This window comes from Motacilla alba, chromosome 5 (assembly GCF_015832195.1).
Source record: "Motacilla alba alba isolate MOTALB_02 chromosome 5, Motacilla_alba_V1.0_pri, whole genome shotgun sequence".
NCBI classification, from domain to species: Eukaryota; Metazoa; Chordata; class Aves; order Passeriformes; family Motacillidae; genus Motacilla; species Motacilla alba.
Genome location: NC_052020.1, coordinates 37,387,704 through 37,414,144, shown reverse-complemented (window position 1 = coordinate 37,414,144; position 26,441 = coordinate 37,387,704). Strand labels below are relative to the sequence as shown.

The window sequence follows — 26,441 nt, the reverse complement described above, 5'->3', positions numbered from 1 at the left end:
CTGGCTGCCTCCAGCTCCAGAAAGCCTGGCAACAGATGTAAGAAACAAGCCATGTGGGATTAGGCAGAAAAGAAACAAAAACCAAAAAAAAAAAAAAAACAAACCCCACACAAAGCCCAATTCAGGGACTGGGATTGCCCTAAATTTCCTATTTCTAGGGTACCACCAGGATTCAGGCAACTTAGCAGGGCAGCAGTCGCACTGAGAACAGATTGAGCTGCTCAACTGAGTGAGGCTTGAAAGACAGGCTGAAAAGAGGCCTGAAAAAGGACCTTCAGCTTTGATCCCCCAAGGTTTTGGGCATGTGCCCTTCCCTCCCTCTCATTTTATAAGAAAGGCTGGAAATTATTTGGTCGGTTAAAATGAAGTCAGGGATCAAAAGAACATTGAATTGACTCAGCCTTTAGGAAGTTGTAGATGGTTTAGGAGTCAAGAAATTTGTAATAACATTAGTAAGCATAAGAACATCAGTGTAGTGTTAGCTACAGAAAATTAGTAATTCAGTATTTTACAGATGCTGAACAGTGTTAGAGCACAGCATGGTGTTAATTTAAGGCAAGAAGTAAATTGTGACAGTTTTTCATTACTGTCAGATAATACAAAATTTCTAGTGATAACACTGAAGAGTTTATCAGTTACAGTAGGCTTTTAAGTTTTGAAAAACTCCAAGCAACTTTGTCTGCTGAAAAACTGAAAAATCGTGCCTTCAGAAGTCTCACCTGTGGCAGGTATCCTAAAATATTGAGGATTTAAATGTGTGTAAACATCCCCAACCTAATCCTAACCTTGCTTCCCCCTCTTCCCAAAAAGGTGGAGAAAATCAACGCACTTTGCTAGGGTTTGGGGGGATGCTTTTTTTTAGACACACTGATAGAGTTTGTTAGCTGGACTAATGCTTCAGATGCTTTAGAAATCAGTGTAACTACAGCCAAACATAACACATGCAGACACACTTGAGGATGAGGCAATTAGTTACTTGAGCAATAAAAGGCAGGCAGATCTCAAATTCCTACCCCAGGCAGTTCTACAAATCAGTCTTTTTCTCCCTTTTCTCCATTTCCCTTTTGATTTTGAGTGAGGAGGGATGTTGGACACACTTTGCCTCTGCAGCAAAGTTGGCTCTGTGCGTCCATTCAGTGTTTCCTCCAGTTTGTTTCCACCCCAAGGTGCAGAGCCCTGGGAGTATGTGCTAAATCAAGGCTGCTATGTCCTCAGCAGGACTGTAAGAAATTATTCATTCCACATAGAAGCCTAGCAAGCAAATGCAGATGTGCCATATAAAGTACTTCCAAGGTCAACATGGTCTGTATAAGGTAGATTCTGATATTTTAGCCATGTTTTGGCATAATCATCTGAACTTGAAGTCATACATTGAACTGAATGCAGGATTTCTTTGACTTTTCCTTCACTCTGAAGGAAATAAAGGTAAGAATCATATACCATAATTCTCTCTTTTTTTTTTCTTTTTTTTTTCTTTTGATGGGTAGTGTTGGTAGTGTGATATACAAAGCCAACCAATTTCCATCCACCTCCCAGGGCCACACACTGAGATGTGTGTGAGAAGAGATCTTACCATGGAAATAAGTCTCCTCAATTTATAAATAGCAGAATGTAGTCACCTTCAGGGTTAAGGTAACAAAGAGAAGTAACAATCACTGCTACATTTCTGAACTTAAAGTTGTGAAATTTTATGGCAAAAGAGTGAGAAAGAAAAATCTGAGAACATGATTTAAACTTCTTTTAAAAGTAAATAGTGTTTCAAGAGAAACCTCAAAGTGCCCTCTCCTGGCACCTGGCACTAACTGTGGGCTCTTGAAACATCCTCAACCCGCAGCACTTACTATCTGGTTAAAAGGAAGTTCTTTTGACACACATTTGTTGTTAAGAAATTGTCTTTATTAGCTATAGAGCAAGGGTAAGAAACTATTTGCATAATCTTATAGAATAAGAAACATTGATCTGTTAAAAATTATTTTAAAGTGTAATTAAACTGTTCATACTGTTTAGCTTTTTTCCAAAAAAGGCATGTGTTTCACATTCATTTAATTGTATTATTAGGATCACATAATATTAATGTTATTAACCTGCAACAGTATTGATGTAAATTTGCACTGCATTACTTACTGCTGATTATTATGGACACTCCTTTTTATAGATTCAGCCTAGGAAGCAAAACACTTTTGGTTTTAGTTAACCAAGCGCAAAAAGAGCAGTAAGTGAAAATTGCATTAGAAAAATAAACCTGAACCCTCTTTTTATTTCTGGGTTTGATGTTGCAGGTTAAAACACTCATTGCATTGTCCCACCTTTCCGTAACATTTTCATCAGTGTAAGAGATGTATTTCATTTTGTTTAATTACATATTTTGTTTCTATGGCAACTAGACAGAATCTAATCCATTTCTGTTCCTTCCTACGCCTTTACAAAGTGATTTTCTTTCACAGTATAGTAGCAAAAGATAATCCTCCTTTAGAACTCTGAGTACTGTTCTTTCCAAATATCCCTTAATTAGTATGCATTAGGATTAAAACCAGTTGTAGTTGTGCTATAACTAAGAGAAACCGGGAAAAAAAATCTAACAGGATCCAGACAGAAAATTCGAAAGTACCATAAAGTAGCTTCGGCATAAATTTACTGCCACCTGCAGGCAGGCTTTCACCGTCAAGGATCTCCAGAGCTGGGCAGCAGGGGGATGAAGGAAAGCAGATTCGATGTTCCAACTCAAGTAAAATAAATCTGAATCAATTGGCTAATCGGAAAAGGAGAATCCACTAATGTTGCCCTGTTTAATGAAATAATGCCTATTATTTTAATTTCTGTTGTTCTATTCCAGCTTGATTCTATTTGTGAAGACAGTGGTGATGTCTGAAGACATTCCTTCTGTAATAAAGGACACAAATTCTACTGCTGCTAAACACCTCTTGAGCAGTATGCTTTCTGTATTCTATTTTTCAAAGAAATTACTATGTTCTAAAATTTAAGACAGATTTTTTTAAAAATCTAGCTAGTCAAATCTTACATAAAATATCATGTCTGTAGTTAAAATACCTGTTCTAGGAAAATTTGGAAATTACTGCCTGACTAAAATGGCCTGAGTCCGACACATTCATATTCTTTCATACAGAGAAACCAAACGGAAAGAGTAACATTGACACTCATGAAGCTTACAAATACTAAATATAAAGTTTACCTACAAGGCCTTTTTTTGAACCCATTACCATCTGGAACAATTCTAACTTACAAAATCATACAGAATTTTCTCCTATCAGAAAGTGATGCTGTCTCAGTCAGTGCCTAAGGTAACTAGGGCTAAATTAATCTAGCCCAAGACTAGGGCTAGTGAATCTGTCAGATTATTTTCAGCCTTCAGACCTTTCATGCAACACCTGGGAAAGCTATATTTCCAGAAGTGAGGTCTGCAGGGCTGCCAGCACACTGAAATGAGAGTCAGCTCAAAACATCAATTTTCAGCTTTTTCCAGAAAAAAACAGTAATGAGTCTTAAATGGTATAAGTCACATCTGATCCATCAGGACCATTTTCCATGCAGAGAAACAAAAGCATACATAATGCCATACAACTACATTTCCTGGCACTTCCAGGAAATGTCAAGTTTACTGAATACATGCTGTGATTTTGCTTCAATTAGACTGCACATTCCATTCCAGAGGTAATATACTGTCTACCCGGTCTTAATTTCAGCAGCAACCGTGCTTCTGCCTGGGAACAGCATATTTAGGAACTTTCTTAGGAATGATCACATGCCCTCAGAATCGAGCTTACTTTGCCACTTGTAAAAGGCTGTGTGGACAGGGCTGCCATCTGTCGATCTCTCATCACAGATTTATAGAAAGGTTTGGGTTGAAAGGGACCTTAAAGATCATCCAAGTTTCATCCTCTCTGCCATGGGCAGGGACACCTTCCACTAGACCAGGTTGCTCAAAGCCTCATATGGATTAAAGCCTGGAAGATTTTAGCTATTTAAATGCAAAGTCTATTGGACACAAGGTTTCGTTCTCCTTACCTCTCTCCCTTGGCCTCTAAAAATTAAAGGGCAGGGGGAAGGGAGTGGGGAAAGGCTGTTCTTTCCCACAGTAATAATTGAAGAATTTCTCCAGGAGATGGGAAGCTGTATTTAGCATGTCTCTCTTTTGATAGAAGTCTAAAACTATTTTTTTCTTTCTACTTACAAGAAAAAGAAAAAACCGAACAAAACCTCACACAGAACAAATTGAACCTACTGTTGTAAGCCAGCATAGCTTTCAAAATGAGTGAAAATTTCAGTACTTAATCACCTCTCACCACTTGATGGGGGTGGTGAGCTACTTACACAGGCCTCGGCTTACAGAGTAAGATGTTCACAAACTACAAATAGCCCATTTTTATAGTTTAAAAACAAACACACTATGATAAAGTGCCAAAATTCAAATGCATTTGTAAAGTTTAAGACCTGCTTATTATGAAATATCTAAACTAAACTCCACATGATACTTACACAGTAGGTATTGTCAGGTTAAATCAATTGCATTCCAACTAAATATGTCAGATACTTCATTGTGGGAAACATGAGATCAATTTGCCCTCTGTGTTTGGCAAAAAAAAAACTGCATCTCCCCTGAAACTATTGATAGAGAAGCCTTTCTTTACATGTACAGAAAGTTATTTTTGTCACTCAGTGCCTCTTATTCTTCACTTACTTACCTTTTCACATACTACAAAATTCCTTTCAGCACTTCACAGATCTAAATCCAATTTGCAGGTTAAAACAATCCTAGCAAAGATCGAAAAATTTTAATGCGGTGATGTATAAGATAAAACAGATGGACAAGAGGCCAACAACATCTTTACTACAAAGGACTAAAACATGTCAAAGACCTCTCTTACATTTTATGCTCAATCAAGTAAAACATTAACTGTTCAAATTAAAAAGATACAAAGCATGTACCAACTATGATTCACCGAAGCATGAAATAATTAACCAGTTATAAACAAAAACCAACCCTACAGCTCTCCCATCACATAGGCAGAAATGGTGACATGTCAAAAAGGAAAGCCACAGCTCAGTTTCCTGTACTTCTAGCAATGGAATGAGCAGGTCCCAGTTGTCTGATCAATTCACACTGCTATGATTATTATCTCTCATGTTGATATGAATGATGTTCATTCTGAATTAAGAAACCACACTCACAAAGTGTCAGTCCAAACGGCAAGGTTCTATGAAGAAAAGTGTTGCTTTGTAGAAGAGAAAAAGCTGTAGGAATAATCAATTGCAGCTAGAGAGATGCAAAATACAGAAGAGGTAAAAGGAAAGGGGTGAATCACAAAACCAGTTTGGAGTACCCAGCATGGCCTAAATACAAATGATTTCAAGCATGTCAACAGTTATGAGATTCTTAACAGTGCTTATGTTTGATTTACAAGTGTCACAGAATAAAGCTTCCATAAAATATTTTCTAAAAGTTTGTAAAAACAAACAAAATGTATACATACAAACTCTCAAAAATCCAAAGACAAAGGAGCAAGTCAAAAGTTTTTTAAAAAGCTTTAGGCCCTCTGATTATTTAAAAGTATTTCCCTTTGCCATTTGGTAGATCAACAATTCCAACAAGACTAGAAAATCAAAGAGCAAAACAACAGAAAAAATGTCCACTACCACAGATCATTTATTTATATACTAAGTTAAAAAATGCAAATATTTAATTACAAAAAGTTTATCAAACAATTGTATACATACAGTTCATATTGTTAAAAGCCAATGTGTCAATTCATACTTTATGTACATTTGATTTATAATGTCATACAATTGTAGAAAAGCATCACTCAGCAGAAACTGATTTGGCATTTGGAAAGTACTTACCACCCTGCACTAGAAGAGACGATGAATTTATGTTACAATAAAAATATTTATTTGCTGTGATCATTTAAAGCAAATGGATGCTTTATTTTCTCCAAGAATAATCATCATAAGTGGAGATTAAAGTGCACATAACCAATGCATTAACAATTCTTCAACAATCCCATCTATCATTCTAGTTGCTCGAAGCACATCACAGTAACATCAAGGATTTAGAACTTTTCTCTGTGGTTAAAGGAGCAAGGCTTGAAAAGACACTCAGCTTCCTAAGCTGCATGAAATACTTCTGGTGTACAGTAAGATGAAATGGGGTACAGAAATTTTGAAAATAGTGTTTGGTGAAAAACTCAGTGTTAATTCTCCCAGATATATGACTTCTGGGGAAATATTTTCTTTTCCTAACAAAAATTCACCATATTTCATACAACTGTGGACCAAACATGCAGGCCATGCAACAGCATTTATGTAACCATCCCCCCAGTCGTTCTTTGTGGGCTACATATAACACAGGCTGGAGCAACACTGTCCACCTTATGCATAAATTTTGCTGGCAATCAAGAAAAAAACATCACCAATGATTTGTCTGCTATAGAATAGGGTCCTACACTAGAAAAGTGCTCTTCAAAAACATAGTTCAAAATATTGGCTTTGTCTCATTACAAGCAATATAGTAAACCTTACAAAATATAACACAGTTGGTACTAGCAGAGCTGTTGAGGACAATAATTTAAATAAATCAGTACCCTTTGGAAAAAAAGGATGCTTATGCACTTTACAATCTATTCAAAAGCAACAGCTGAGCAGGCTAAATTTACATCCACGAGAGAAGCATGACACAGTCACTGAAAATAAAGTGAGTTGCTGGTAATTATGGTTATTTTTTTCACACCAACTGGTCACCAATGGAAAAATAATTTTTTGTTAAATTACAAATATGTTAAGTTTCAAAGCATTATACTTGAAGAGCATACTTCACATCTTAGGCACTGGACCCAATTTAGAGGCAAAATATCTTTTAACAGGATTCACCCTCTCAGGTTTCTGAAGGCCGTCCATATGAAGCTTACATACAGCACGACCAATACACATTAGATACTGCTGTAAATATATAAGGAATACAAAACACTATTAAATACAATTTTCACCCCATGGCACATCACGCATGGCAATACCACTTGTTTCATATCCGGTGAGCAACGGTCAGTTGTGGTTATGCTTTATTGAATATTTTCCTTTCTGTAGCTGAGAAATATACAGCTTAGACTTGCTTCCATCCGGTCTTTTAAACCAAACTTCATCATGGTTAATTGTTGTAATTATGGCACTACAGAAAATCAGGGAAGAAGGGTCAGGGGAAGAAAAACAAGAAGCATTTAGAAAGTTTATAAGCTAAAAATAACCTCAAAACTGCAGCTGTATTTCCACACAGTAGATGAAAATATGCATTAGTTGTAAATGCTAGGCCCAAAAGATACTAGCACCACTCTAAGGATAGTTTTAAGATAATCCCTGGGGAACTGCATGTGTCTTTAGTGAAGGTAGCTAATGTTTCAGCCATCTATTTTATTCTCTTACAAGAAAACCCTAACAGGTACAAATACTTTAATTGTTTATAAGAACAACAGTCACACAGAGAAAACACAACAATAAACTACCCATAGTGAAAAACCAAGAAAAGTCTTGAAATTACATTGAACATGAAGTACTTGAAAAAAAGTTGAACAATCTGAAGCCATGATTTAAAGCACAAAATGTATTAAACTCTTACTCATTATGCTAAGATCACAAGAAATAAACTAAAAACTGACTTACTAATTCACTGTTAAATGAGCCCTGTTTTTATGCTCCTTGTGGTAACCTTTAACACAAATAGTGAACAAAACTCCCTCCTCATACCCACAGAAAAAATATCATTTCAAGTGCATTGATGAGGAAACCAGAAAGCACAACACCAAAGATCACAACAGTTAATAGAACAAAGATCTATTGCATACTGAGTGTGACAACTCCCTCTAGTCTTAGAAGTTGTGGGGGTCTTGAAAGCCCAGGAAGGCTGCATGACTGCTCTGTTAAACATCAGCTTTTAGCTTCTGTCAGACACTGGATACTAAGATATTTACTTGGACCAGTACAACTGCTGTATTCTGCTAAATTAATCCAGAGGTTTTCTTCATTTCATACACACTCTGTAGTTCACTAAAATACCTTCCTGTTTCAGCCCTAAAGAAACAACAAAATCACCAAAATTTGTTCCTCTTCACCATACATAAGGAAGAAAAGAAACAGCCAGTTCTACAGTAAACTACTGACATATAAATTTAAAGTCAATTTTCCTGAGTACATGTGCATATTTAATCAACACCGGGCTTAGACTTATTTGCCACATTCAGTAAAAGGTAAGATATAAATTTAATTTTAAATACACTCAGACTTTTAGAATTTACCAATATTATCCATACAGAGAAAACACATTCATAGATCTTAAACATTCAAGCAAATTTGCACTCTAATATTTAGACTGTTCCAAGGTAGAACCTTTCTTAAGAGAAGAAAATACCATTAAAAAGTTCCTCTCTTCTTTCAGATGTTTTCCCATAATTAAGTATTTTTGGGTGGGCCAACAGATCAAATTCTCAAAACAAACTCCCAAGATACTAGAAAAAAAATTACTCCAAGGCTATCAGAAACTAGTAACAGCTGAAATTGTTAAGAGGGATCCTAACTTGACAACCCTTCAGACAATTTCAACCTTTACTAGCCTCTTTCACAAGTCAGCACTCATCTTAATACTTGTCTTCCAAGGTGAACTAGTAAATGTCACTGAGGTGGCAGTATTTCCACCTAGGCCTTACTCTTCAATGCCATCATCCTAGTCATTGCTTAACATGAACATACAGAGCTGCATAAGCTAAATAATCTTTACCTTGTAGGACATTCATCTTTCTTATCAATGCATATCGTCTGCCCTCGTCCATACCATTCACCATCATAATAGAGTCTTCCTTCTTCAGATCTAGCACTATGCAGATGCTTTTCTAATTTGACAGGTGCTAAATTAAGTAATAAAAGTGATTTAATATTAACTTCACAGAAATCAGTTAGGTGGTTAAATACACTTTCATCAAGTTATTTACACAGAATGGACATTTTTTCCTACAGTAGTTCATCTCTTAATAATTGCATTGGAAAATTGGAAGCAATACACTTTTTCATTTCCAGTCAGATTATTAAAAGTTATATTTTCATTTTCAAATAGAAGCTATCACCTACGTGCCTATTGTCCCTTCTCCTCCTCACCTCCAAATATGTGATTTTACTTTGCAAGAATGTGCTTCTCACTTCAGCACCAAATATGCAAATATGAATACCACTCCTTTCCCACAGCTCTGCTTTTTCAGAGTTGTAGCTTGCAGTCAATGTGAGCATCCTTTGAAATGCACCTGAAAGGTCCAGATGCTCTCGGCTTTCTGCTTAATCTTGTGCAAACAGTGGCATAGCTTGCTAATATGAATTGCTGTAAACCATCATTAGAAGCCTGAATTTTTTTGATCATTTTCTAGAATTTGTGCCAACAGAAGCAACGGCAATCAAGCTACAGGTATCAGCACCTGAGAGAGGAGAAAGACAAAAGCCACATCTTGCAGCTACTTCACCCCATCCTCCATCACTATACCAGTACTATAACAAATACAATCTGCCTGGATGCAGTTTGCATCATTGGACACAGCAAGTTCTGTCTTGTGAAACCAGACCATGTTTACTTACGTTCTGGCTTTACCCTGTGTGGTCCCAGCGTAGCCATTGCCTTGAAAGACAAAAGAAAATTAAAGTTAGTCAGCAGGCACAGTAATTTTATCTTAACTGCCAGCTTTAGTTGTGGAGTAACATGCAGTGCTACTTGCTTTTATATGCAAGTATATACTTGCATTTACATGAGAATTCTAAAATAAAAATATATTCAATGATGACTCAATAGGTAAATAAAAAAGCATTTTAAGGGTGAAAAAAATCACCTTTATTAAGTTTTGATACTTGAGTTTTGAGAAAACTCAAGCTTTTCTAAATTAAGTCTTCAAAATTGCTCTTATGTAATTCTGTCAAGAAAACACGAAGTTACATTAACTCATTCTGAAAAACCAAATGCTATATGAACAACCTCCTCTTTTAATTTACATGTTATAAGTTCACAAATATTACTACAGGTAAAGTCCAGACCACACATAACCTTGGGGAAAAAAAAATAAAAAAGCACTGAAGAGTTTTTGGGGGTTCACTTGGTTGCTTTTTAGGGATTTTTAAAAATTATTTCCAGAAAAGGCAAAACCCTAGTAGATCCTGGGTTTGTTGCTATTGTTTAAAATTATGTAAAACTACAGAAAAAGAGCTCTAGGGAAAGATATTTTGTGTCTGTTCCTGTGATGTGATAGAAAGAGAAAAGTCAGACAAGTTCTCATATAAAGGTCATATTTTACTTCTTGTTCGGGAAAGAGGTACAGGGAAAAAACCAGGATAGAAACTGACTCAGCCAACTCCCCACCAAGTTTCTGAATTCACCTAAGTGGTTTGCTATTCCATAGGCTGGGATGCAATGGGATACTAGGGGAAGCTTTCTGACTGCAGGTGCAAGCCAAGGATAGCATTTCATTACAGCAAGATCCTTCAACAGTCTTACAATCTAAAAAAAGGCATTACACAATTAAAAGCTGGATTTATGTTTTTAAATGTATCAATTGACTAAAATTTCTCTTCCTCTAAACCATGATCCTCTTGTAATCTGATAAAAACACAGCTCCGCATTTTTATGTAAAAAAAGCATAAGTGAAAAAAATTATAAGTGAAGCACATTTTTTCATGGAAAATTATGGACTCCCCATTTCAGAGATATCCTCTTGCACCCCTTCAATGGAGTCCTCTGTATGATTTGGGTAGAATCAGAAGAAAACGCAATTACACGGCTTGAAGTGAAAGGATTAACTGACTACTGAAGAAATAAAAATCTATTTAGTGTTTTGATCATGTAAGAAATCCAGTTACATATTTTTAAGTAGCAGAAGAATTAGACATGAACCCAACTAAATCCACGGGCATTGGCATTCATCCTTTCATCTTACCTTCCTTATTGTTGTCCAGTCTTCAAGTATATCAAGGTCTTGTAACATATAAACTATATAAGGGCGTGGAAATGTTAAGGAAAACTCTTTTAAATAGAAATAATAAAAATACTCAAATGTTTGTAGGAAGATATTAATAGCTCTGTTCTGCAGATCTTTCACAAAAAGTGTACCAACACAAAGTAATAGCTCAGTGCAAACACATCCCTCTTTGAATTGTGCAACCTAGAAGTACACTTTAAGAATTATTAAAAGAGGTAATAATAGTATGTAGATACTCAGGCTACAGGCGTTCAACATAAGGATAGGATAAACAGCTAAGATAAAACCATTCCATTCCTAACAGTTCAAAAATTATTCTATTTGCAATAATTCAAATTACAATTAAAATCCATTGCAATTTCAATGTGCAACTGCAAAACAGCACCAACACTGCTATCAGCTTCAATAAAATAATTATTTTTACAGTATTCTGCATCATGTATCTTCAAGACAAAAGTATGGTCAGCACCACATATCTGAATATCAAATATCTAAAAAACAGGAAGCAGAAAGGCAGAGCCCCCTTCCTTAAACTAGCAATTGCAAAGTAAAAAATGTGTATTAGAACAATCCATGAACTTCAGAACAAAATTCCATATAGTACAGCTATTCCATTACAATAGTCTTCACTTTCTACTTTGTTTCTATCCATTTCATCTCTGAAAAATAAGCTTAGCAAAAGGTGCTATGTATGTTTAAAAGAAGAACGTCCTAAAATGGAGAGCAAGCTTAAACTCAAAATTCCATTTGAAATTTTAAAAATCTTTAATGACTTTCAAATTTGTTTTTCACTAAATAGCAAAAAATTAAAAAATGAAAAGCTGGGTAAAATCTCCAGTATTTGCTTCGCACTTATCTGACAAGTTCACAACTGTTTCTAAACTACAATCAAAAAGAATAAATTCAGTTACTTTAAAACTGAAAGGATTTTTAGCTTTATAAAAAGCCTGAAATTGCTGAGATTTTATGCCTAAAGCTATATTAGTATTTTTGTTTTGGAATATACTCTACAACAGCAAAGCAACTCATAATTCACAGAATCCAATGCTATTTATATGGTCAGTTGGTGAAGTTCAAGTGGCCTAACTTGATTCTGCTTTTGCCTTGTAACCATTTTCCTTTAAGAGTTAGAAAAATCAACTTTTAGAAAAATTTTCTATTTAAAACTAGTACTAGGTAAGAGAATCTTAATTTCAATTTTCATGATGGGAGGATGTGTCAACATGAGTTCTCTAATCTGAATTAGAATAATGTCTATTGCCATGCAAAAATCAGTTTTGATAATGCATTATCACTTCAACTTGATATTAATGACACATGTAATAAAATTAGCTATAAAACTGCAAACACTACTTGAAAGAGCAATGATTCCAGTAAAAGGATATCTGATACAACAACAGGTTTCTTCTTATCTGGGCTAAATGGATCCTTCCTTTTCTTCCTCGACTGGAGCTCATCATTCCATAATTCTGAAAAGATATAACAAGAACATGCTATGAATCAGAAACATTTACATGTTTAGCTTTTTTTTATAGCAGAAAATATTGTCCTAAACAAAAAAAAAAAAAAAACATTTTCAGGTGAGATGCTGTTTCTGAACAGAATAAAGGTGTTTATTCAAGATTCAAAGAACTACTAGATTATGTAGACACAGATTAATACTCTCAAAACACACAAGGGATGCTGACAATTATTAAACCAAAGCTGAAGTTTAAATTCAACCCCCTCCCCAAAGTCTACAGCTGAATAGGCTTCTACCAGATAACTTAAAACTCACCAGACATACTATGTGTACAGTCAACTAATCAGTATATAGCAGAAGATTAAAAACCAATAATAAAAAAGCAAACTGAATTTCCATCCACCTGAAGTAATGTCAATGCTATGTCTGTCTTCTTCAAGTCTTCTAATCTTTTCTTCTAGTTCACTTTGTACAGTATCATACAAGAGAAGCTTCTCACTCTATAAAAGCAAGGTTACAGATTTTTACATTAGTGAGTTCAATAATCTAAATATTGACAATTTAAGGCATCAGTGGAAGGAACATAAGAATAGCTTTTTCAGAAGCCACAAAGAATATGACATCTCCCTCTATCCACTTTCTTAGCATGAGATCCTAGCTCCTTAAAGACAATACACTTGCTTAGCATAAGTGAAAATATAATTACGTATTTATCAACTACAAATCACAAAAGCTAATGTTTTCATGGAAAGCTTTTTATAAAGCTACCTCCTACACTAAATTACACAGTATCTTACAGATCAGTTACTCTTTAGCATGAAAACCCACGAAATTCTCTAAAAGAGTAACTTGGAATTAAGCTGAGTTCCAAGCCTTAAGGAAATAACTTTACTGCTCTCTCATAAACTTGCACATTTCCAAAACTATGAGTAGAAAACACAGCCAGATGTACAGACAGACTGGGGAATGAGAGGCTGCAGAGCAGCACCACAGAAAGGGACCTGGGGGCTCTGGTTGACAGGAAGCTAAATCTGAGCTAGCAGTGCCCTGGCAGCCAGGAGGGACAACTGTGTTCTGGGGTGCATCAGGCCCAGCATGGCCAGCTGGGCAAGGGAGGGGATCTTCCTTCTCTGCTCTGCACCGGGGCAGCCTCACTTCGAGTGCTGGGGGCAGCTCTGGGCCCCACAATATCAGAAAGCTATTAAGCTACTAGAGAGTGTCCAGAGGAGGGCCAGGAGGATGGTGAAGGCTCTGGAGGGGAAGCCATATGAGAAGCAGCTGAGGTCACTCGGTCTGTTCAGCCTGGAGGAGACTGAAGGGAGACCTCATCTTAGTCTTCAATATCCTCACAAAGGGAAGCAGAAGGGCAGGTACCAATCTCTTTATTCTCATGACCAGGGACAGGTTTTGAGGAAAAGGCATAAAGCTGAGCCAGGGGAGATTCCGCTGGAGTATCAGGAAAAGGTTCTTCACCCAGAGGGTGGTTGATCACTAGAAGAGACTCCCCAGAAAAGTGAACCCAGCTTGTCTGAGTTCAAGACGTGTTTGGGCAACACTCCTAGGCACATGGTTTGACTCTTTGGTGTCCTGCACAGGGCCAGGAATTGGACTAGATGATCTTGATGGGTCCCTTCTATATCAGCACATTCTATGATTGTATATTTCAGATGCTTTGAAGAACCTCTTAAAAATTACGCATCATTCAAATAGCAAGTAACAGCAATAATAAAAACATGCACTGAACCTGAAAAGCATGACAGACAGTAAAGTTAGATGAGATTAGCTATCAATGTGAAACAGCTGGCACAACCTCACAGTGCTGTCGAGAGGCTTGAATTTCACATTCATATTTGTTCTTCACAGATTCCAGACAAAGCTCTCTATAGATACCTGTAATCAGACAAATTACAGCAATATTACTTTATTTAGCAAATATCCGACTTCAGAATTCTATTTTAAGACTGCCTGCAAGTCCCAACACAGGCACACAGTGGAAAATACAGATATATTACATTAAGCACTTAGAGTGGCTGGCTGTTAAAAGAATAAAAATAAGAATAAGGAAATCCTTAATTCTGAATATCTAAGAAAAACTAAATGCTATTTTAACTCCTTTTCCTGTCAGTGAATAAATTACACCAGTGGTCACATTAACTTTAGAAAATACGTCTATTTCACATTTCTGATCAAACTGTCCTGAATATTATCAGTTTTCAAACTTAAGTACTGAATGGCCTCTTCTATTTTCTAATTAGAGTTTAAAATAAGGTTTTGGGGTTTTAAAACAGCTAGAAAACTGATTGAAAGAAAAAGGTTTTACAAATTAACATTTGGAATAAGACTGACTTTATAATGAATGATCTTATTAAATTACAATAATTAACAAGACTGTTCCATTCTTAAAAACAGACACCTTGTGATTAAGGGTACCACTTCTAAGCATTAGGAGCATTTTTAGACATTTCTGGAAATGTGTCCACTAAGCAGCTAAAAAAAACCTGAGAGGTACCTGAAATGTAATATCTGGCAAGCATCAATAGAACTTGATTTAATATATTCAATGCATTCAACAGAAAACACTTATATTCCTTCAGATTAGAAACTTGAGTTAAGTTTGCACACACAGTGGTGGTGTCTTGCAACTAAAGAACTTCCAAAACCAACTCCCCTTATAGTTCAACTTACTACAAATGAACTCTGCTAGAGGAACAGACTACTAGCAGCAATCTGAAAAACCAACCACGAAGTATTGTGTCAATCACCTTTCCACAGTGAAGCTATTCTAGAATTCAAAATGTTATTTTCTTACATTGCTATGTTATGCTGGCTTTTATTTTCTTAATATTTATGGCTGACTGGCTTATTTAGGTCACTGTTTATTTGCCTGAAATGGAAAAATATAGGTATGAACCATCCTGGAAGAAACAGTTGTTTTTCTGACTTGCTGTAATAGTCAAGATCCACATTTTGTGTGAATAGCGCCTTAGGGAGCCGAGGAACACAAGTCTCTTTTCTAACACAGATGCATTTATATCCAAAGTTTAGCTAAATACAGTTTAGTTTAGGGGTTTTGTCACCACTTCCTCCCCTTTCTTAGGTCACCAGAGGTCCTTATGGGTTATTTGCTGCAACTCAAGTTCTGCTATTACCCACTTCTGTCAAGGCTCTCAAACAGCAGGAGCAAATAAGCCAGTTCTGCAGTCTCTTGTTTCCCTGGAATAATTTTATCAAGGTCATTCAGTTGGGGACAAATGGAAAAAAAACCTCCTATTTTCTATTCTCAGCTTCAAGAAAACTTGTTTTTAAGCTGGGCTTTTTTTACATTGAAACATGGCTCTTCAATAGTGCTGAAGACCAATAAAGAGATTGTGTAATATGCTGCATATCCCATACCTACCTACATGAAAGAACTGATGGAAAGGCACATTTAAAGCTGAAAATGAAAGGCCTGGATTAAGGTTGCTTTTATGTCAAACCTTTTGCAAGTTTAACTGAGATCCTCCTGCAAAGCTTAGGACTAGTCATGTAAATTTGGGCTAAGAACTTAAAACCCAGTAATGCTGGGTCAGCAGCTTAGAAAAAGCATTATAGATAAGGCCTGGAGGGAGAGGAATGCAGCAGATCAAAAGATTTCAAATTCTCAAAGTCAGAAGTACCAATGAAGACATCCTGGGTAATACTGAAACAGCACTAGTATCATGAAAGGGTGGCCTGCCATTTTCCAGTTAGCCTGCACCATGTTTCTGCTAAATTTCTTAGAAAAGACACTGCTTCTCTGCCTACAGAGATCACAGGTGTCTGTCTTTTGGCTCTCTGACAACCTGTGTTATGTAACCCTTAGACAGCTGAATCCTCCTAACAGAATCAAGCTGCAACATGAAACAAATTTACAATAGGGAAGTACAGAAATTAATCTTCCTGTAATATTACCATTTCCTATGAATATATGGTTGTATACAAGAAGATAAACGTTCTTGCCTTCTTCTATGAGCACAAAAACCTGTATAAACCTTAGTTTCAATAACTAAAATTCAGCTTAGAGAAAAGCACCAAGGACAAGAGGTTTTTCCTCTTTCCCTAGACAGAACAGAAGGATAGGAATAGAGGAGAAAAGACACAGAGAAGAGCAGGAAAAAATGTCATCATATTAGATAGCAAACATTTCATTACATAGTACCTATATATCTCTTCAAGAGTGACCATTGCATGGACTTGATCCCAAACCTTCTGACTAAAAAAATTACTAGCTTTTACTCAGTAATTTTGTTCTTACTACACAAAGACAGGTAGCTATTAAGTGAAACATTAAAAATAGCTGTATTTTTAGTGGGATGTTATCAGGCAACTTATGCATGGAGGTAAGCAACATCTTCATTTTGATTTAAAAACTACTTCATATTTAAAATTATGCTACAATATTTCTAACTTTAAAACACACTCCTTCAGCAATTCTAAAGAAAACAGAAGATTAACCTTAAAATGCATAACAAGTTTATACTTTGACACAGCAATACTCATTTTACATGCCTACCTGCCACCTTGGTTCGGATTTGCATATTTTCTTGTAAAGCTGCCAATGGTTCTAAATATTCAGGTGCTTTTCCAGCTATGACCTCTTGTAGCTTTGCATCCACTTGGCTTAATCTTTCTTTGTAAAGTCTTAAAGTAATAGAAATAAAAAGATGTATTTAATTTAAAATAAAACACAAGTTAGAAGAAATATTTTTAAAATAAGGATTTGTCATCCCTTTGTTAATGCTATGGAACACTGAAACAAAATGAGGATTTGCTAGCATTTGAATTTTCCAATACACATTTTCTTTTTGAACAACAGCATCCACGTTTACCAAGCCTTTCTGAAAAGCAAATGCAAACAATCAGAAGTGCAGAAAGGATAAAATTAAATGTATTTCTATCTCTATGGAAGAAAAAAAAACTGCACATCTGTTAATAATAGGACATTAATCAATATGGAAGACCAAAAGAAAAGGTAAGACAATGCATAAGAACAAACTGGGTTATGTCATGACATAGAAAGATAGACCATTTGTCAACAGACATGATCATTCACATTTTATGTTCTCATATCTGCTCCCACCATACCATAAACCAAGAAAAAAGAGACGCAGGTGCTTAATAAAGCAACCCTCAATTCAACTCCTGTGAAAATCTACATGTTGTGTAGTATTATAAATATCATGAGATCATTTCTGACATATCACATTCCTGCCAAAAGGAAGTGTAATTAAAATATTTTTATTTTACCTGAAATTCAGTCATTCTACAAAAGCTGATATTTTCTGGCAGACAATGAATAAATCAGCTCGCACTTTGAAGAATTTAATGTAATATTAATTACAAACACTTCAATCTCAATAAAGCTCCACGTACTTGTAACTATTAGTGTTCCATGTTGGAATCATCAATATAACTAACTTCTCCTGTCCTCATTTTTCACCTTGCACCCCACAATCAAAAGGTGTAAAATTAAAGCAAACATGTACAAACCCTGTAAGTGTTACAAACACATCAAGTGCTACCTGTTTACATAGTCACAACAGATGTCCCTGGGACAAGGATGCTGCTTTTACTTATTTTAAGTGCACAAGTTACTAATTAGACAAAATAAAGTTCATATATACTGATATATCAAGACTTCTGAGAAATAACTGCCTGTTCACCTTGCCACCAGGATTTGTCCTGCAGTCAGTTAACACAGCCTGCACCTGGTCAAACCCCAGTTTGCTGGAATTAACCCTTGATGAGCATGCTCTGCACATGGTGGTTAGCACAGAGCTACAGCAGAATTATTTAGCCAGACCATAAACCTGGGTGCACAGTGCACCTGACTGGGTCAGTCACTAACATTTGATTACACAGCACCAAGTACCAGCTAAATGAGAGCAAGCAGTTATGGACTGGGCGCTGTCAGCACTTGGTACCATGTAATAGTTGATGGACTACAACTATTTATCCAGTACTTTCAAACAATTTGCCTGAAATGAATAAATGCTACCAAAACACTGTAAATGCTACTTATAATGTCCCATTTCAGTTTCCCTGAAATGGATGAGGGGGCAGACCCAATCACTACATCATCTCTGCTGTTAGTTGCGACAAAAATCCCACTGTTTATGCATCTTTTTCTACTTTCCCAATGTCATCATTTCCCTATTCACAGCTGCGTCTCCCTATAATCCCTCTTCCATCATTCTAATGTTCTGTTTCTGGTATTCCCACCATCACTGGTCTTCCAGCCCTCACAAATACCTCTATCTGTCAACTAATCAATGTGTCTCTACAATGCCTTCCTCCATATACCACAGCCTTACCACTTCTCAAACACCATTTATAAACCTTCAGCCCCCAAAAGTAACTTGGTTCCTTCCTCTCAGAACCACCCTCTTTCATATTCACTTCTTAAATATCTGTTTTCACAAATTGTTTTCAGTCATCCAAGCTGTTGAACAGATGGCTGGCAGTTTTCAAAAGCTGACAGTTTTCCAAATGCCAAACCAATCAGTACCAACTGGCTCCAGTACTCATCAGTTGGCTGCATTTCCCAGGTTCTTCCATGCTCAGCCCAAAAAGAGCAGGACAAATAGTCTTCTCTAGACACTGCAGCAAGGAATTTCTTGTTGGGCAATTCTTTCCAGACCCTATTATTTCCAGACCTCACAGTGTCCTGTTATGCAAAGCAAGTTATATATGTCAGTTCTGTAGCAGAAAGAACTATCTCACAATATAAATATGCATCTGAACCATAAGAACAGCTACGTTTTCAACTAAAGCATATGGCCCAAGAAACGGACCAGGTCTTCTCAAGGTTTCACTTACCGAGTACCTTATTAAGTTAGTTGCCAAAATACCACCAATTTTAAATTTGAACAGATGCACCTAACTTGAAGTTAGAACAAATTTAACTTCGCATACCCTGCTGGAACTTGTCCAGAGAAGGACAATGAAGCTGGTGAAGGGTCTGGAGCACAAGTCCTCCGAACAGCAGCTGAGAGAGCTGGGGTTATTCAGCCTAGGGAAAAGGAGGCTCAAGGAGATCTTACTGCTCTCTACAACAACCTAAAAGAAGTTTGCAGCAAGATGAGGGTCAGCCTGTGCTACCTGGTAACAAAAGGCAGGACTAGAGAAAATGGTTGCACCACAGGAGGCTTAGATTGGATAGTAGAAAAAATTTATTCGCTGAGTGTTCGAGCATTGGAACAGGCTGCCAAAGGAAATGGTGGAATCCTTGAAAGTGCTCAAAAATATGCACAGAGGTGGTGCTTAGAGACATGGCTTAGTAGCAGACCTGGCACTGTTAGGTAAATGGTTGGACTTCATTATTTTAGAGGTCTTTTCCAACCTTAATGATTCTATGATACAAATGACAGGCTGTAATACAAATGACAATCCCTTTTAAATAACTGTGGCTATTAAGTTTATCTCTTCTTTTTAGTAGGTATTTACTAGCTACTTATGTGGGTATTATGGCAGACTGAGAGATAACAGTATTTTCATTTTATCTTGTACTGGTACCTGGTTTGCAGTAATCACAAGAAACTTTCATTGGTACCAACTATAAAAACTACTGCTATAAAAAAAAACCTCAACCTAATTCCTTACTTAGGAAAGACAATGCATTTAGGTCTGTCCCACATATATAAAAGTATGAGAAAGATATTGAATGAATAAGTAATTAAACAAAATCTCAAATTTCCCTAATCCCAATAAATAAATAAAATTCCAATTCCTTGGTTCTACTAGGGAGTTTGATGCAACAGACCCAGACTAGCCCTTCACAGGAACATTTCAAAACCATCCTTACAGGAAAACAAAAAATACATGAATACACAGAAATATTCTAGAGCAACTGCCCACCAGTAATTTCAGAATTCCCAGTCCTTACTCTTCTCCAAAAGTAGCATCCACATATATGAAAGACAAGACACACCAGCTGCACACAATATTTTCATGGAATGGATCTTCAAACATGGCACTTGAAACATTAAAATACTTACTGATCCTTAAGGTCTGTAAATTGCTTTTCAAGATTGGACATTTCATCTAAACATTCCATTCTTCTTCTTTCACAGTCCTCATCATCCATTTCTAAGAATAAAAAAAAATTAACAATGTAATATAAACCAAATAAACTGGATATTTTGTTTCTAGTGAATGCAGAAGGGTGCCTGAATTATAGCCACGAACAGTTTCCCTCTTATATTATTATTCTCATAAAGCAGAATACAAGAAATCACTCAGCATATAAGCTACAAAGAAAGAAATCTAGATCTAATTCTAGAATAAACTCCATAAACAGCAGTTCTTCCTCAAAGCAGGAAAAAACCAGCACTGTAAGACCTCAAGATGGTAATTTCATGACTGAAATACAAAGAATACATAAGAATGCATGAAACAGAAAAACTAAATGTATATCACACCAAATGAAAGACAACATTAAGCATGAGCATAAGCCACCACTGAAAATTCAAGTGCCTCCTGGGTTAGTACAAACAAAAGCAATCCCTGGAATGCAAGCACAGTTCAATGTTACATTTACACAGTTCAGCGTCATATAAAATTCAAGATTTGTTTTATTCATATTCCTAAAAGAAAAAGTAACATATAATATTGAAACAGGTGTCATCCTGTCCAATTGGAAGAGTTCTTTGAAGATGAAATATTAATGTAAAAACATCTGCAGTTCATTTTAATGAGCATTCAAAATCACTCCAATTAAGCATTTCTTAACCTGAGAAGTCTACAACACTGCAGACACTTGACTTTACATGTTTTTATGCAGCAAGAGCAGTTCATGTTAAACTCTTTTCACAGATTTTATTTTAATTTATATTCCTGATTCTTTTTCATAACTTACCTAGGGAAGGTAAAGCAACATAAATAGACAATTTTTTGCCAAAACTTTTGACACTGCCATTGAGACACCCAATGTTACTAAACATCAGTTGTTACCTCCACTGGCCTTTCTTAGACTAGAAAACTGAGAAACTAAGATACAAAATTCTTAACTCTTTCCCAGCCTTCCCAGAAAAAAAAAAAGAAAAAAGGTTTTGTGAAGCCATATTCAAAAGTCAGATAAGTGAAACTGCTTTACAATAGCAGTATCTGCAGGAATTAGCCCTCTGCAGCTACAGCTGACCACTATCAACCAGTAGCAGGCATGCAGAAGGGATGGCTATGCACTCTGGTGCAAACAGATGCTTGAGAGAAGGCACTGTCCTAAGCAGCCCTTACTTATGTAAGCAGTTACTCTGGCAAGAGAAATCCTACCTTCTGACGGAGAGGAAAAGTAGGATCCTGAACCCAGCAGGGATCACTCTTTTAGCCTATAAACAACTCAGCTTTTTCCTTCTTCATCACTCACATTTTTCCAACAAACATGTTTAACTGCTTTATGCTGTCTCCTACACCAACTACAGAATGCAGCATTCTTCATTCTCACTGTTTTGCCAAACAGTATGGCAATTGGTAAAGCTGATGAGGTGAAAGGCGTAGCTTCAGGGCCACTAGCTACTTGGAAGGACCCCATTAAATCAGATTGTCTACTCAGATCTCTCAGCACATAACTTCTTCCTGAAATCATCACAAGCTTTTAAGACTAAAAAACTATACTAACCTTCTCTGCCTGGACATGAAAACCAGCAGTCAGCACAGCAACACCAATCAGTACTGCAATGGCAGCTTATGAGTCCCAATTAAAGACCTAGTGCATTCTGTCATACGAGGGTTAGTACAGTCAAAAAGGAAATTTAAAACACAATATAACCTGAAGTACTTGAAAGCAGAGCAAGAAAATTTGAAGACAGAACTTAAAAAAATACAATGAATGAGGAGGGTGGGGGAAGAACATATCAGGCTCTTAAGAGATACTATTTATATTAAAACATAGCTCTCAAAAGTAAGGCAAAACCATAATCCCAGAATGAGGCTGAAAATCATATGAAAGAACAGTTTTATGTGACTGTTGGACACAATAGCCAAGCCAAAATCGATTTAGCAATTTATAATTTGGCCAGATTTAAGGAATGTGGCAATCATATAACTCAGAGTTGCCTAAAGCATTTTTCTACAAAAATAAAGCTTCTTTAAAATGTGAAGGCACCTCCCAGTGAAACCAAACAGGAACAAGCATTGGGATACCACAGTTTTTCCCCTTTATTCTCAAACATGTTTCAAATGTGTTCTGTTATGCTTTTGATTCTAAGTATGTTTTAGTACGGAGTTCACGCATAAGCTCTTCTTAATTTAGCACGGATTTTATTGTTTGTTTAGGGAGTACAAAGCAAAGAAAACCAGAACTGTAATCCTGGCTGAGGATCAGAGCACACACACTGTTGGAGGGGAAAGGGACTGCATCTTACATTTTAAACTTGTGTGACAAGGAAATTGCTATTCGTTGGCATCTGAGGGTATATAGCTGACTTCCTTGTAGACAAAGAAATAACACATAGCTCCCTCCAGTCTCCTCTCAGCCACAAATACTCTCTAAAGTCTTTGACTTTCTGCCTAGAAGTCTTCATTCTCCCTATCATTCATACTAAATGCCAATTCACATGCCAAGTTCAATTGTTTCATCTGTACTCTTCCTCCAGTAAGATTCATAAAATGATGAAGATTTTCAGAGTCCTGAAATACATTTAATTCCCCCCTTATGGAATTTCTTCCTCATGGCCTTAAACAACATACAGACTATGGAATATGCATTGCTGGGAAAGTAAAATGTTGTAAGATCAAATCTCATGGCTTTCCAATTGAAAATTTACATCACAGGAGGTGGAAGATTGCCCATTCCATATCAAAACAGTTTCTGATAGGTCCATCTTATCTCAAAACTTCAGATTTACCATGCAGTTTCATACTGCAAAAAGTATTTAGGGTACTTTAAAACACTTTCAAAATCACAGTTGTTTTTTCCTACTATGCTCAAGCAGTCTAGCACAGTAATTAGGGCAACCTGGTTTAAAGATAAAAAAATCCACACAGCACTTAAAATGTAACAGCACCTAAAATAGCTTTTTTAATAAGCTGTGGCCCATATAAAGTGCTTCAAAAAATTGCCAAATTCTCCTCTGGGATAGTGAGCATAACTTGTGGCTTTTTTAATTCATCCCTAACAAACTATTCTACATCCAAGTCAATAAAACATCTGTACTAAATACATAAATCAAAATGAACAGGATAGAAAGAGTGCCAGCTCTCAAGGACAAGTCATGCTTCCTCTAACAGCACCTTTTGTATTCTCAGGCATCTAGAGGAGACAGAAAAAAAAAAGAAGGCCGAATGCAAGTAAAGCAAATGACAAATTCGACAAAAAAATTCATTACTAATTTCAATTGAGACTTATTTCTTGGGGTGCTAATCATTTTAAGTCTGTAGGAACAATATGCTTACAATGAGTATGTTCATATTGGTCAAGACACTGAGACAAGCATGTAATTTTCTGTAATCATCACACTTTATATACTCCCTTAAAAGCATTTCTCTGTGGAATGCAACAAAAATTATCTGGAGAGCTTCTTGTATTGTTTTAAAGAAACATAAACATACTACATTCACTTAAAACACACTTCTTCCTAATCCCAGACTCTCAGGCACATGGTATGATTCTTGGACGTCCTGTGCAGAGTCAGAAGTTGGTCTTAATGATCCTTCTGGGTCCCTTCCAACTCAGCCTATTCTATGATTTTAATTTGGTGATATAGAGGCCCCAGCACTAAATCACTTAAGCTGCCAGAAGCACACGTCAGGACTAGGACTGGTCCTGGTCCACACTGACATCAGGACTTTTCTCAATTCACTAACCCTGTCCAACTTCCTTTCCATCCACTGTCTTGCATCTCGTCGCTAGTCAAATGAGGCACCACAAACTCCTACCAGTTATCACCTGGAAACATGTTTCAATATCAAAGACAGAAAGCAGTAATCACAAGGAAACTTAGAACAGATAATAATAACCTTCTTAATAACACAGTGTAAATTAAGCATAGAAAAAGTGATCCTTTTAAAGCTAGACTTCAGTTAATAATGTAATTGAAAATGTACAGTCCAGATAGAAACTATGGAAAAAAGAAAGGACCTTCAACTGAGCAGAGGCTGAATTGATTTGCAAAAGAGGCCAGTGGTATTGACAGGGCTTCCAACATCCCTCCAAAGACAGGTCCTAAAACACCTAGTTGAAATTCATGGGCTTGCATGGAAATACGTGCTTATATGTACGTACACACGCGTTCATGTATGCACACGTATGTTTATATGCCAAGCCCTTAAGTGGAGACCTCAGCGAGGAGTCCCTCAGCGAGGAGTCCCTCAAGCCCAGCAGGGCACAGCCCCCGGCGGAGGAGCGCGGCCCGGCCGGGCACCAGCCTGCTCCGCAGCCGGCGGCTCGGGGCTCAGCGGGGCTCCCTGCCCGTGCGCCCCGCCCCGTTCCTGCGCCCTGGCCGGCGGCCCGAAGAGGAGCCGCCGAGCCGAAGCACAGGCTGGGCCGGGGCGGGGTCACGGGAGAGCGGAAGGGGGGGACACCGACAGCCACCAGAGCCGGGGCGGAACCGGTGCGTCCCCGGGGCAGCACCGAGCGCCGAGGGAGCCGCCGCGGCGCCCGCTCAGCGGCGCTGCCTGGCGGGCGGCTGCGGTACCTGAGCTGTCCCCCTCCTCGGAGACGGACGAGCTCTCGGTCTCCTCCTCCTCAGAGCTGCTGCCCTCGTTCTCTCCGTAGTCCACCTCCATCTCATCGTGATTATTCTCCTTCTTCTCTCGGGAATGGACCGGCATCGTCCCCGCCGCCGCTGTGGAGCCCCGAGCCCGCCCTTCCCGCCGCCGCTCCGCCGCTGCCACCGGCCGCTCCTCCCCGCCCGGTGCCTGCGCGCCCGCCCATTGGCCGAGTCCCGCCGCCGTCCAGCGTCACCGCGCGCGCGGCGCTCTGGGAGTTGTGGTCCGCCCTGAGAGGGCCGGCGGGGCGCTGTGAGGGGCCGGGAGCGTAGCGGCGGCTTTTCGCGCCCCTCTCCTCTCCCGGGACACTCACAGGACTGCTCAACGCCGAGAGAGGCTTCATCGCGGCGGGGCAGAGTTTTGTACCTGCCCGCGTCTCCCGCAGGACGAGCGAGGCTGTGGCCCTGTGCGGTGGGGGGTTCTCTGCCGGAGTAGCGGAGGGCAGCCGCGGGGCCTCACGTGTGCCCCCACCACCCTCCCGCCGAGCAGTTTTGCATCCTGGCAAGGCGTGCCTTATGGCTCGGATCTCAGAGGGGAGAGGTCCTTGTAGTTATTGAGGGGAAATTCTTCACTATGAGGGTGGCGAGGAACTGGAACAGTTGCCGTAGAAGCTGTGGGTGCCTCATCCCTGGAAGTGTTCCAGGAACTTTTGGAACAAGATGATCTTTAAGGTCCCTTCCAACTCAAACCATTTTATGATTCTATGAATAGTGGCCTCCCCAGCAGAACTTGCTTCTTCTCCAGTGTCATATGCTGTCCTGTAACCAGTGTGATATGCTTTAAACTAAGTCACACTTAACTGAAAGTGGCAGCTGTCCACTGAGAGTGGAAATGAGAAATGATTAAAGAGATAATACTGCAATCTGTGCAGGTTTGGGATCATTTTTTTTTTGGCTTTGAGTATTAGTACTTGTCTGTTCCTTCACCAATTGCTGTTAATTGTGGTACATAAGATGTCCTGAATAAAAGTGACACTTTCTGGAAAAAGCTGTCCAAACTGTCCCCTTGCTCTGAGGGACTGATTAGCTTCACCTCAAGACATAAGCACATACAAGGAAGTCTGGCAGGGATCCTCAAGAGTCCTGAAATACAGAGCTGGTTGTGGCCTGGAGGTCAGTGTGGGTGATATCTTTGGGGTGAAGGTGAGCTTGCTTGTACTGGACAGACTTGCTCTTTAAATCTGGGCCAGCTGCAAGAGCATTAGAAAAGCACAGTGTGTCTCAGTGATGTGATGTGCCACTTCAAAGAAG

General features: G+C 38.0%; 1 protein-coding gene across 1 annotated transcript; it reads right to left on the bottom strand.

The window, feature by feature from the left end:
• Positions 1 to 5,642: 5,642 nt before the first annotated feature.
• On the bottom strand, positions 5,643 to 25,335 carry BRMS1L (BRMS1 like transcriptional repressor). The gene is made up of 10 exons (XM_038138823.1): positions 25,119 to 25,335; positions 20,484 to 20,574; positions 17,000 to 17,127; positions 14,279 to 14,358; positions 12,872 to 12,968; positions 12,392 to 12,475; positions 10,965 to 11,029; positions 9,619 to 9,658; positions 8,777 to 8,903; positions 5,643 to 7,177 (listed from the first exon to the last, which is right to left on the bottom strand). The coding sequence occupies exons 1-10, from the start codon at positions 25,252 to 25,254 to the stop codon at positions 7,054 to 7,056; spliced, it is 972 nt and encodes a 323-aa protein (XP_037994751.1). The 5' UTR covers positions 25,255 to 25,335; the 3' UTR covers positions 5,643 to 7,053.
• Between the last annotated feature and the right edge of the window lie 1,106 nt (positions 25,336 to 26,441).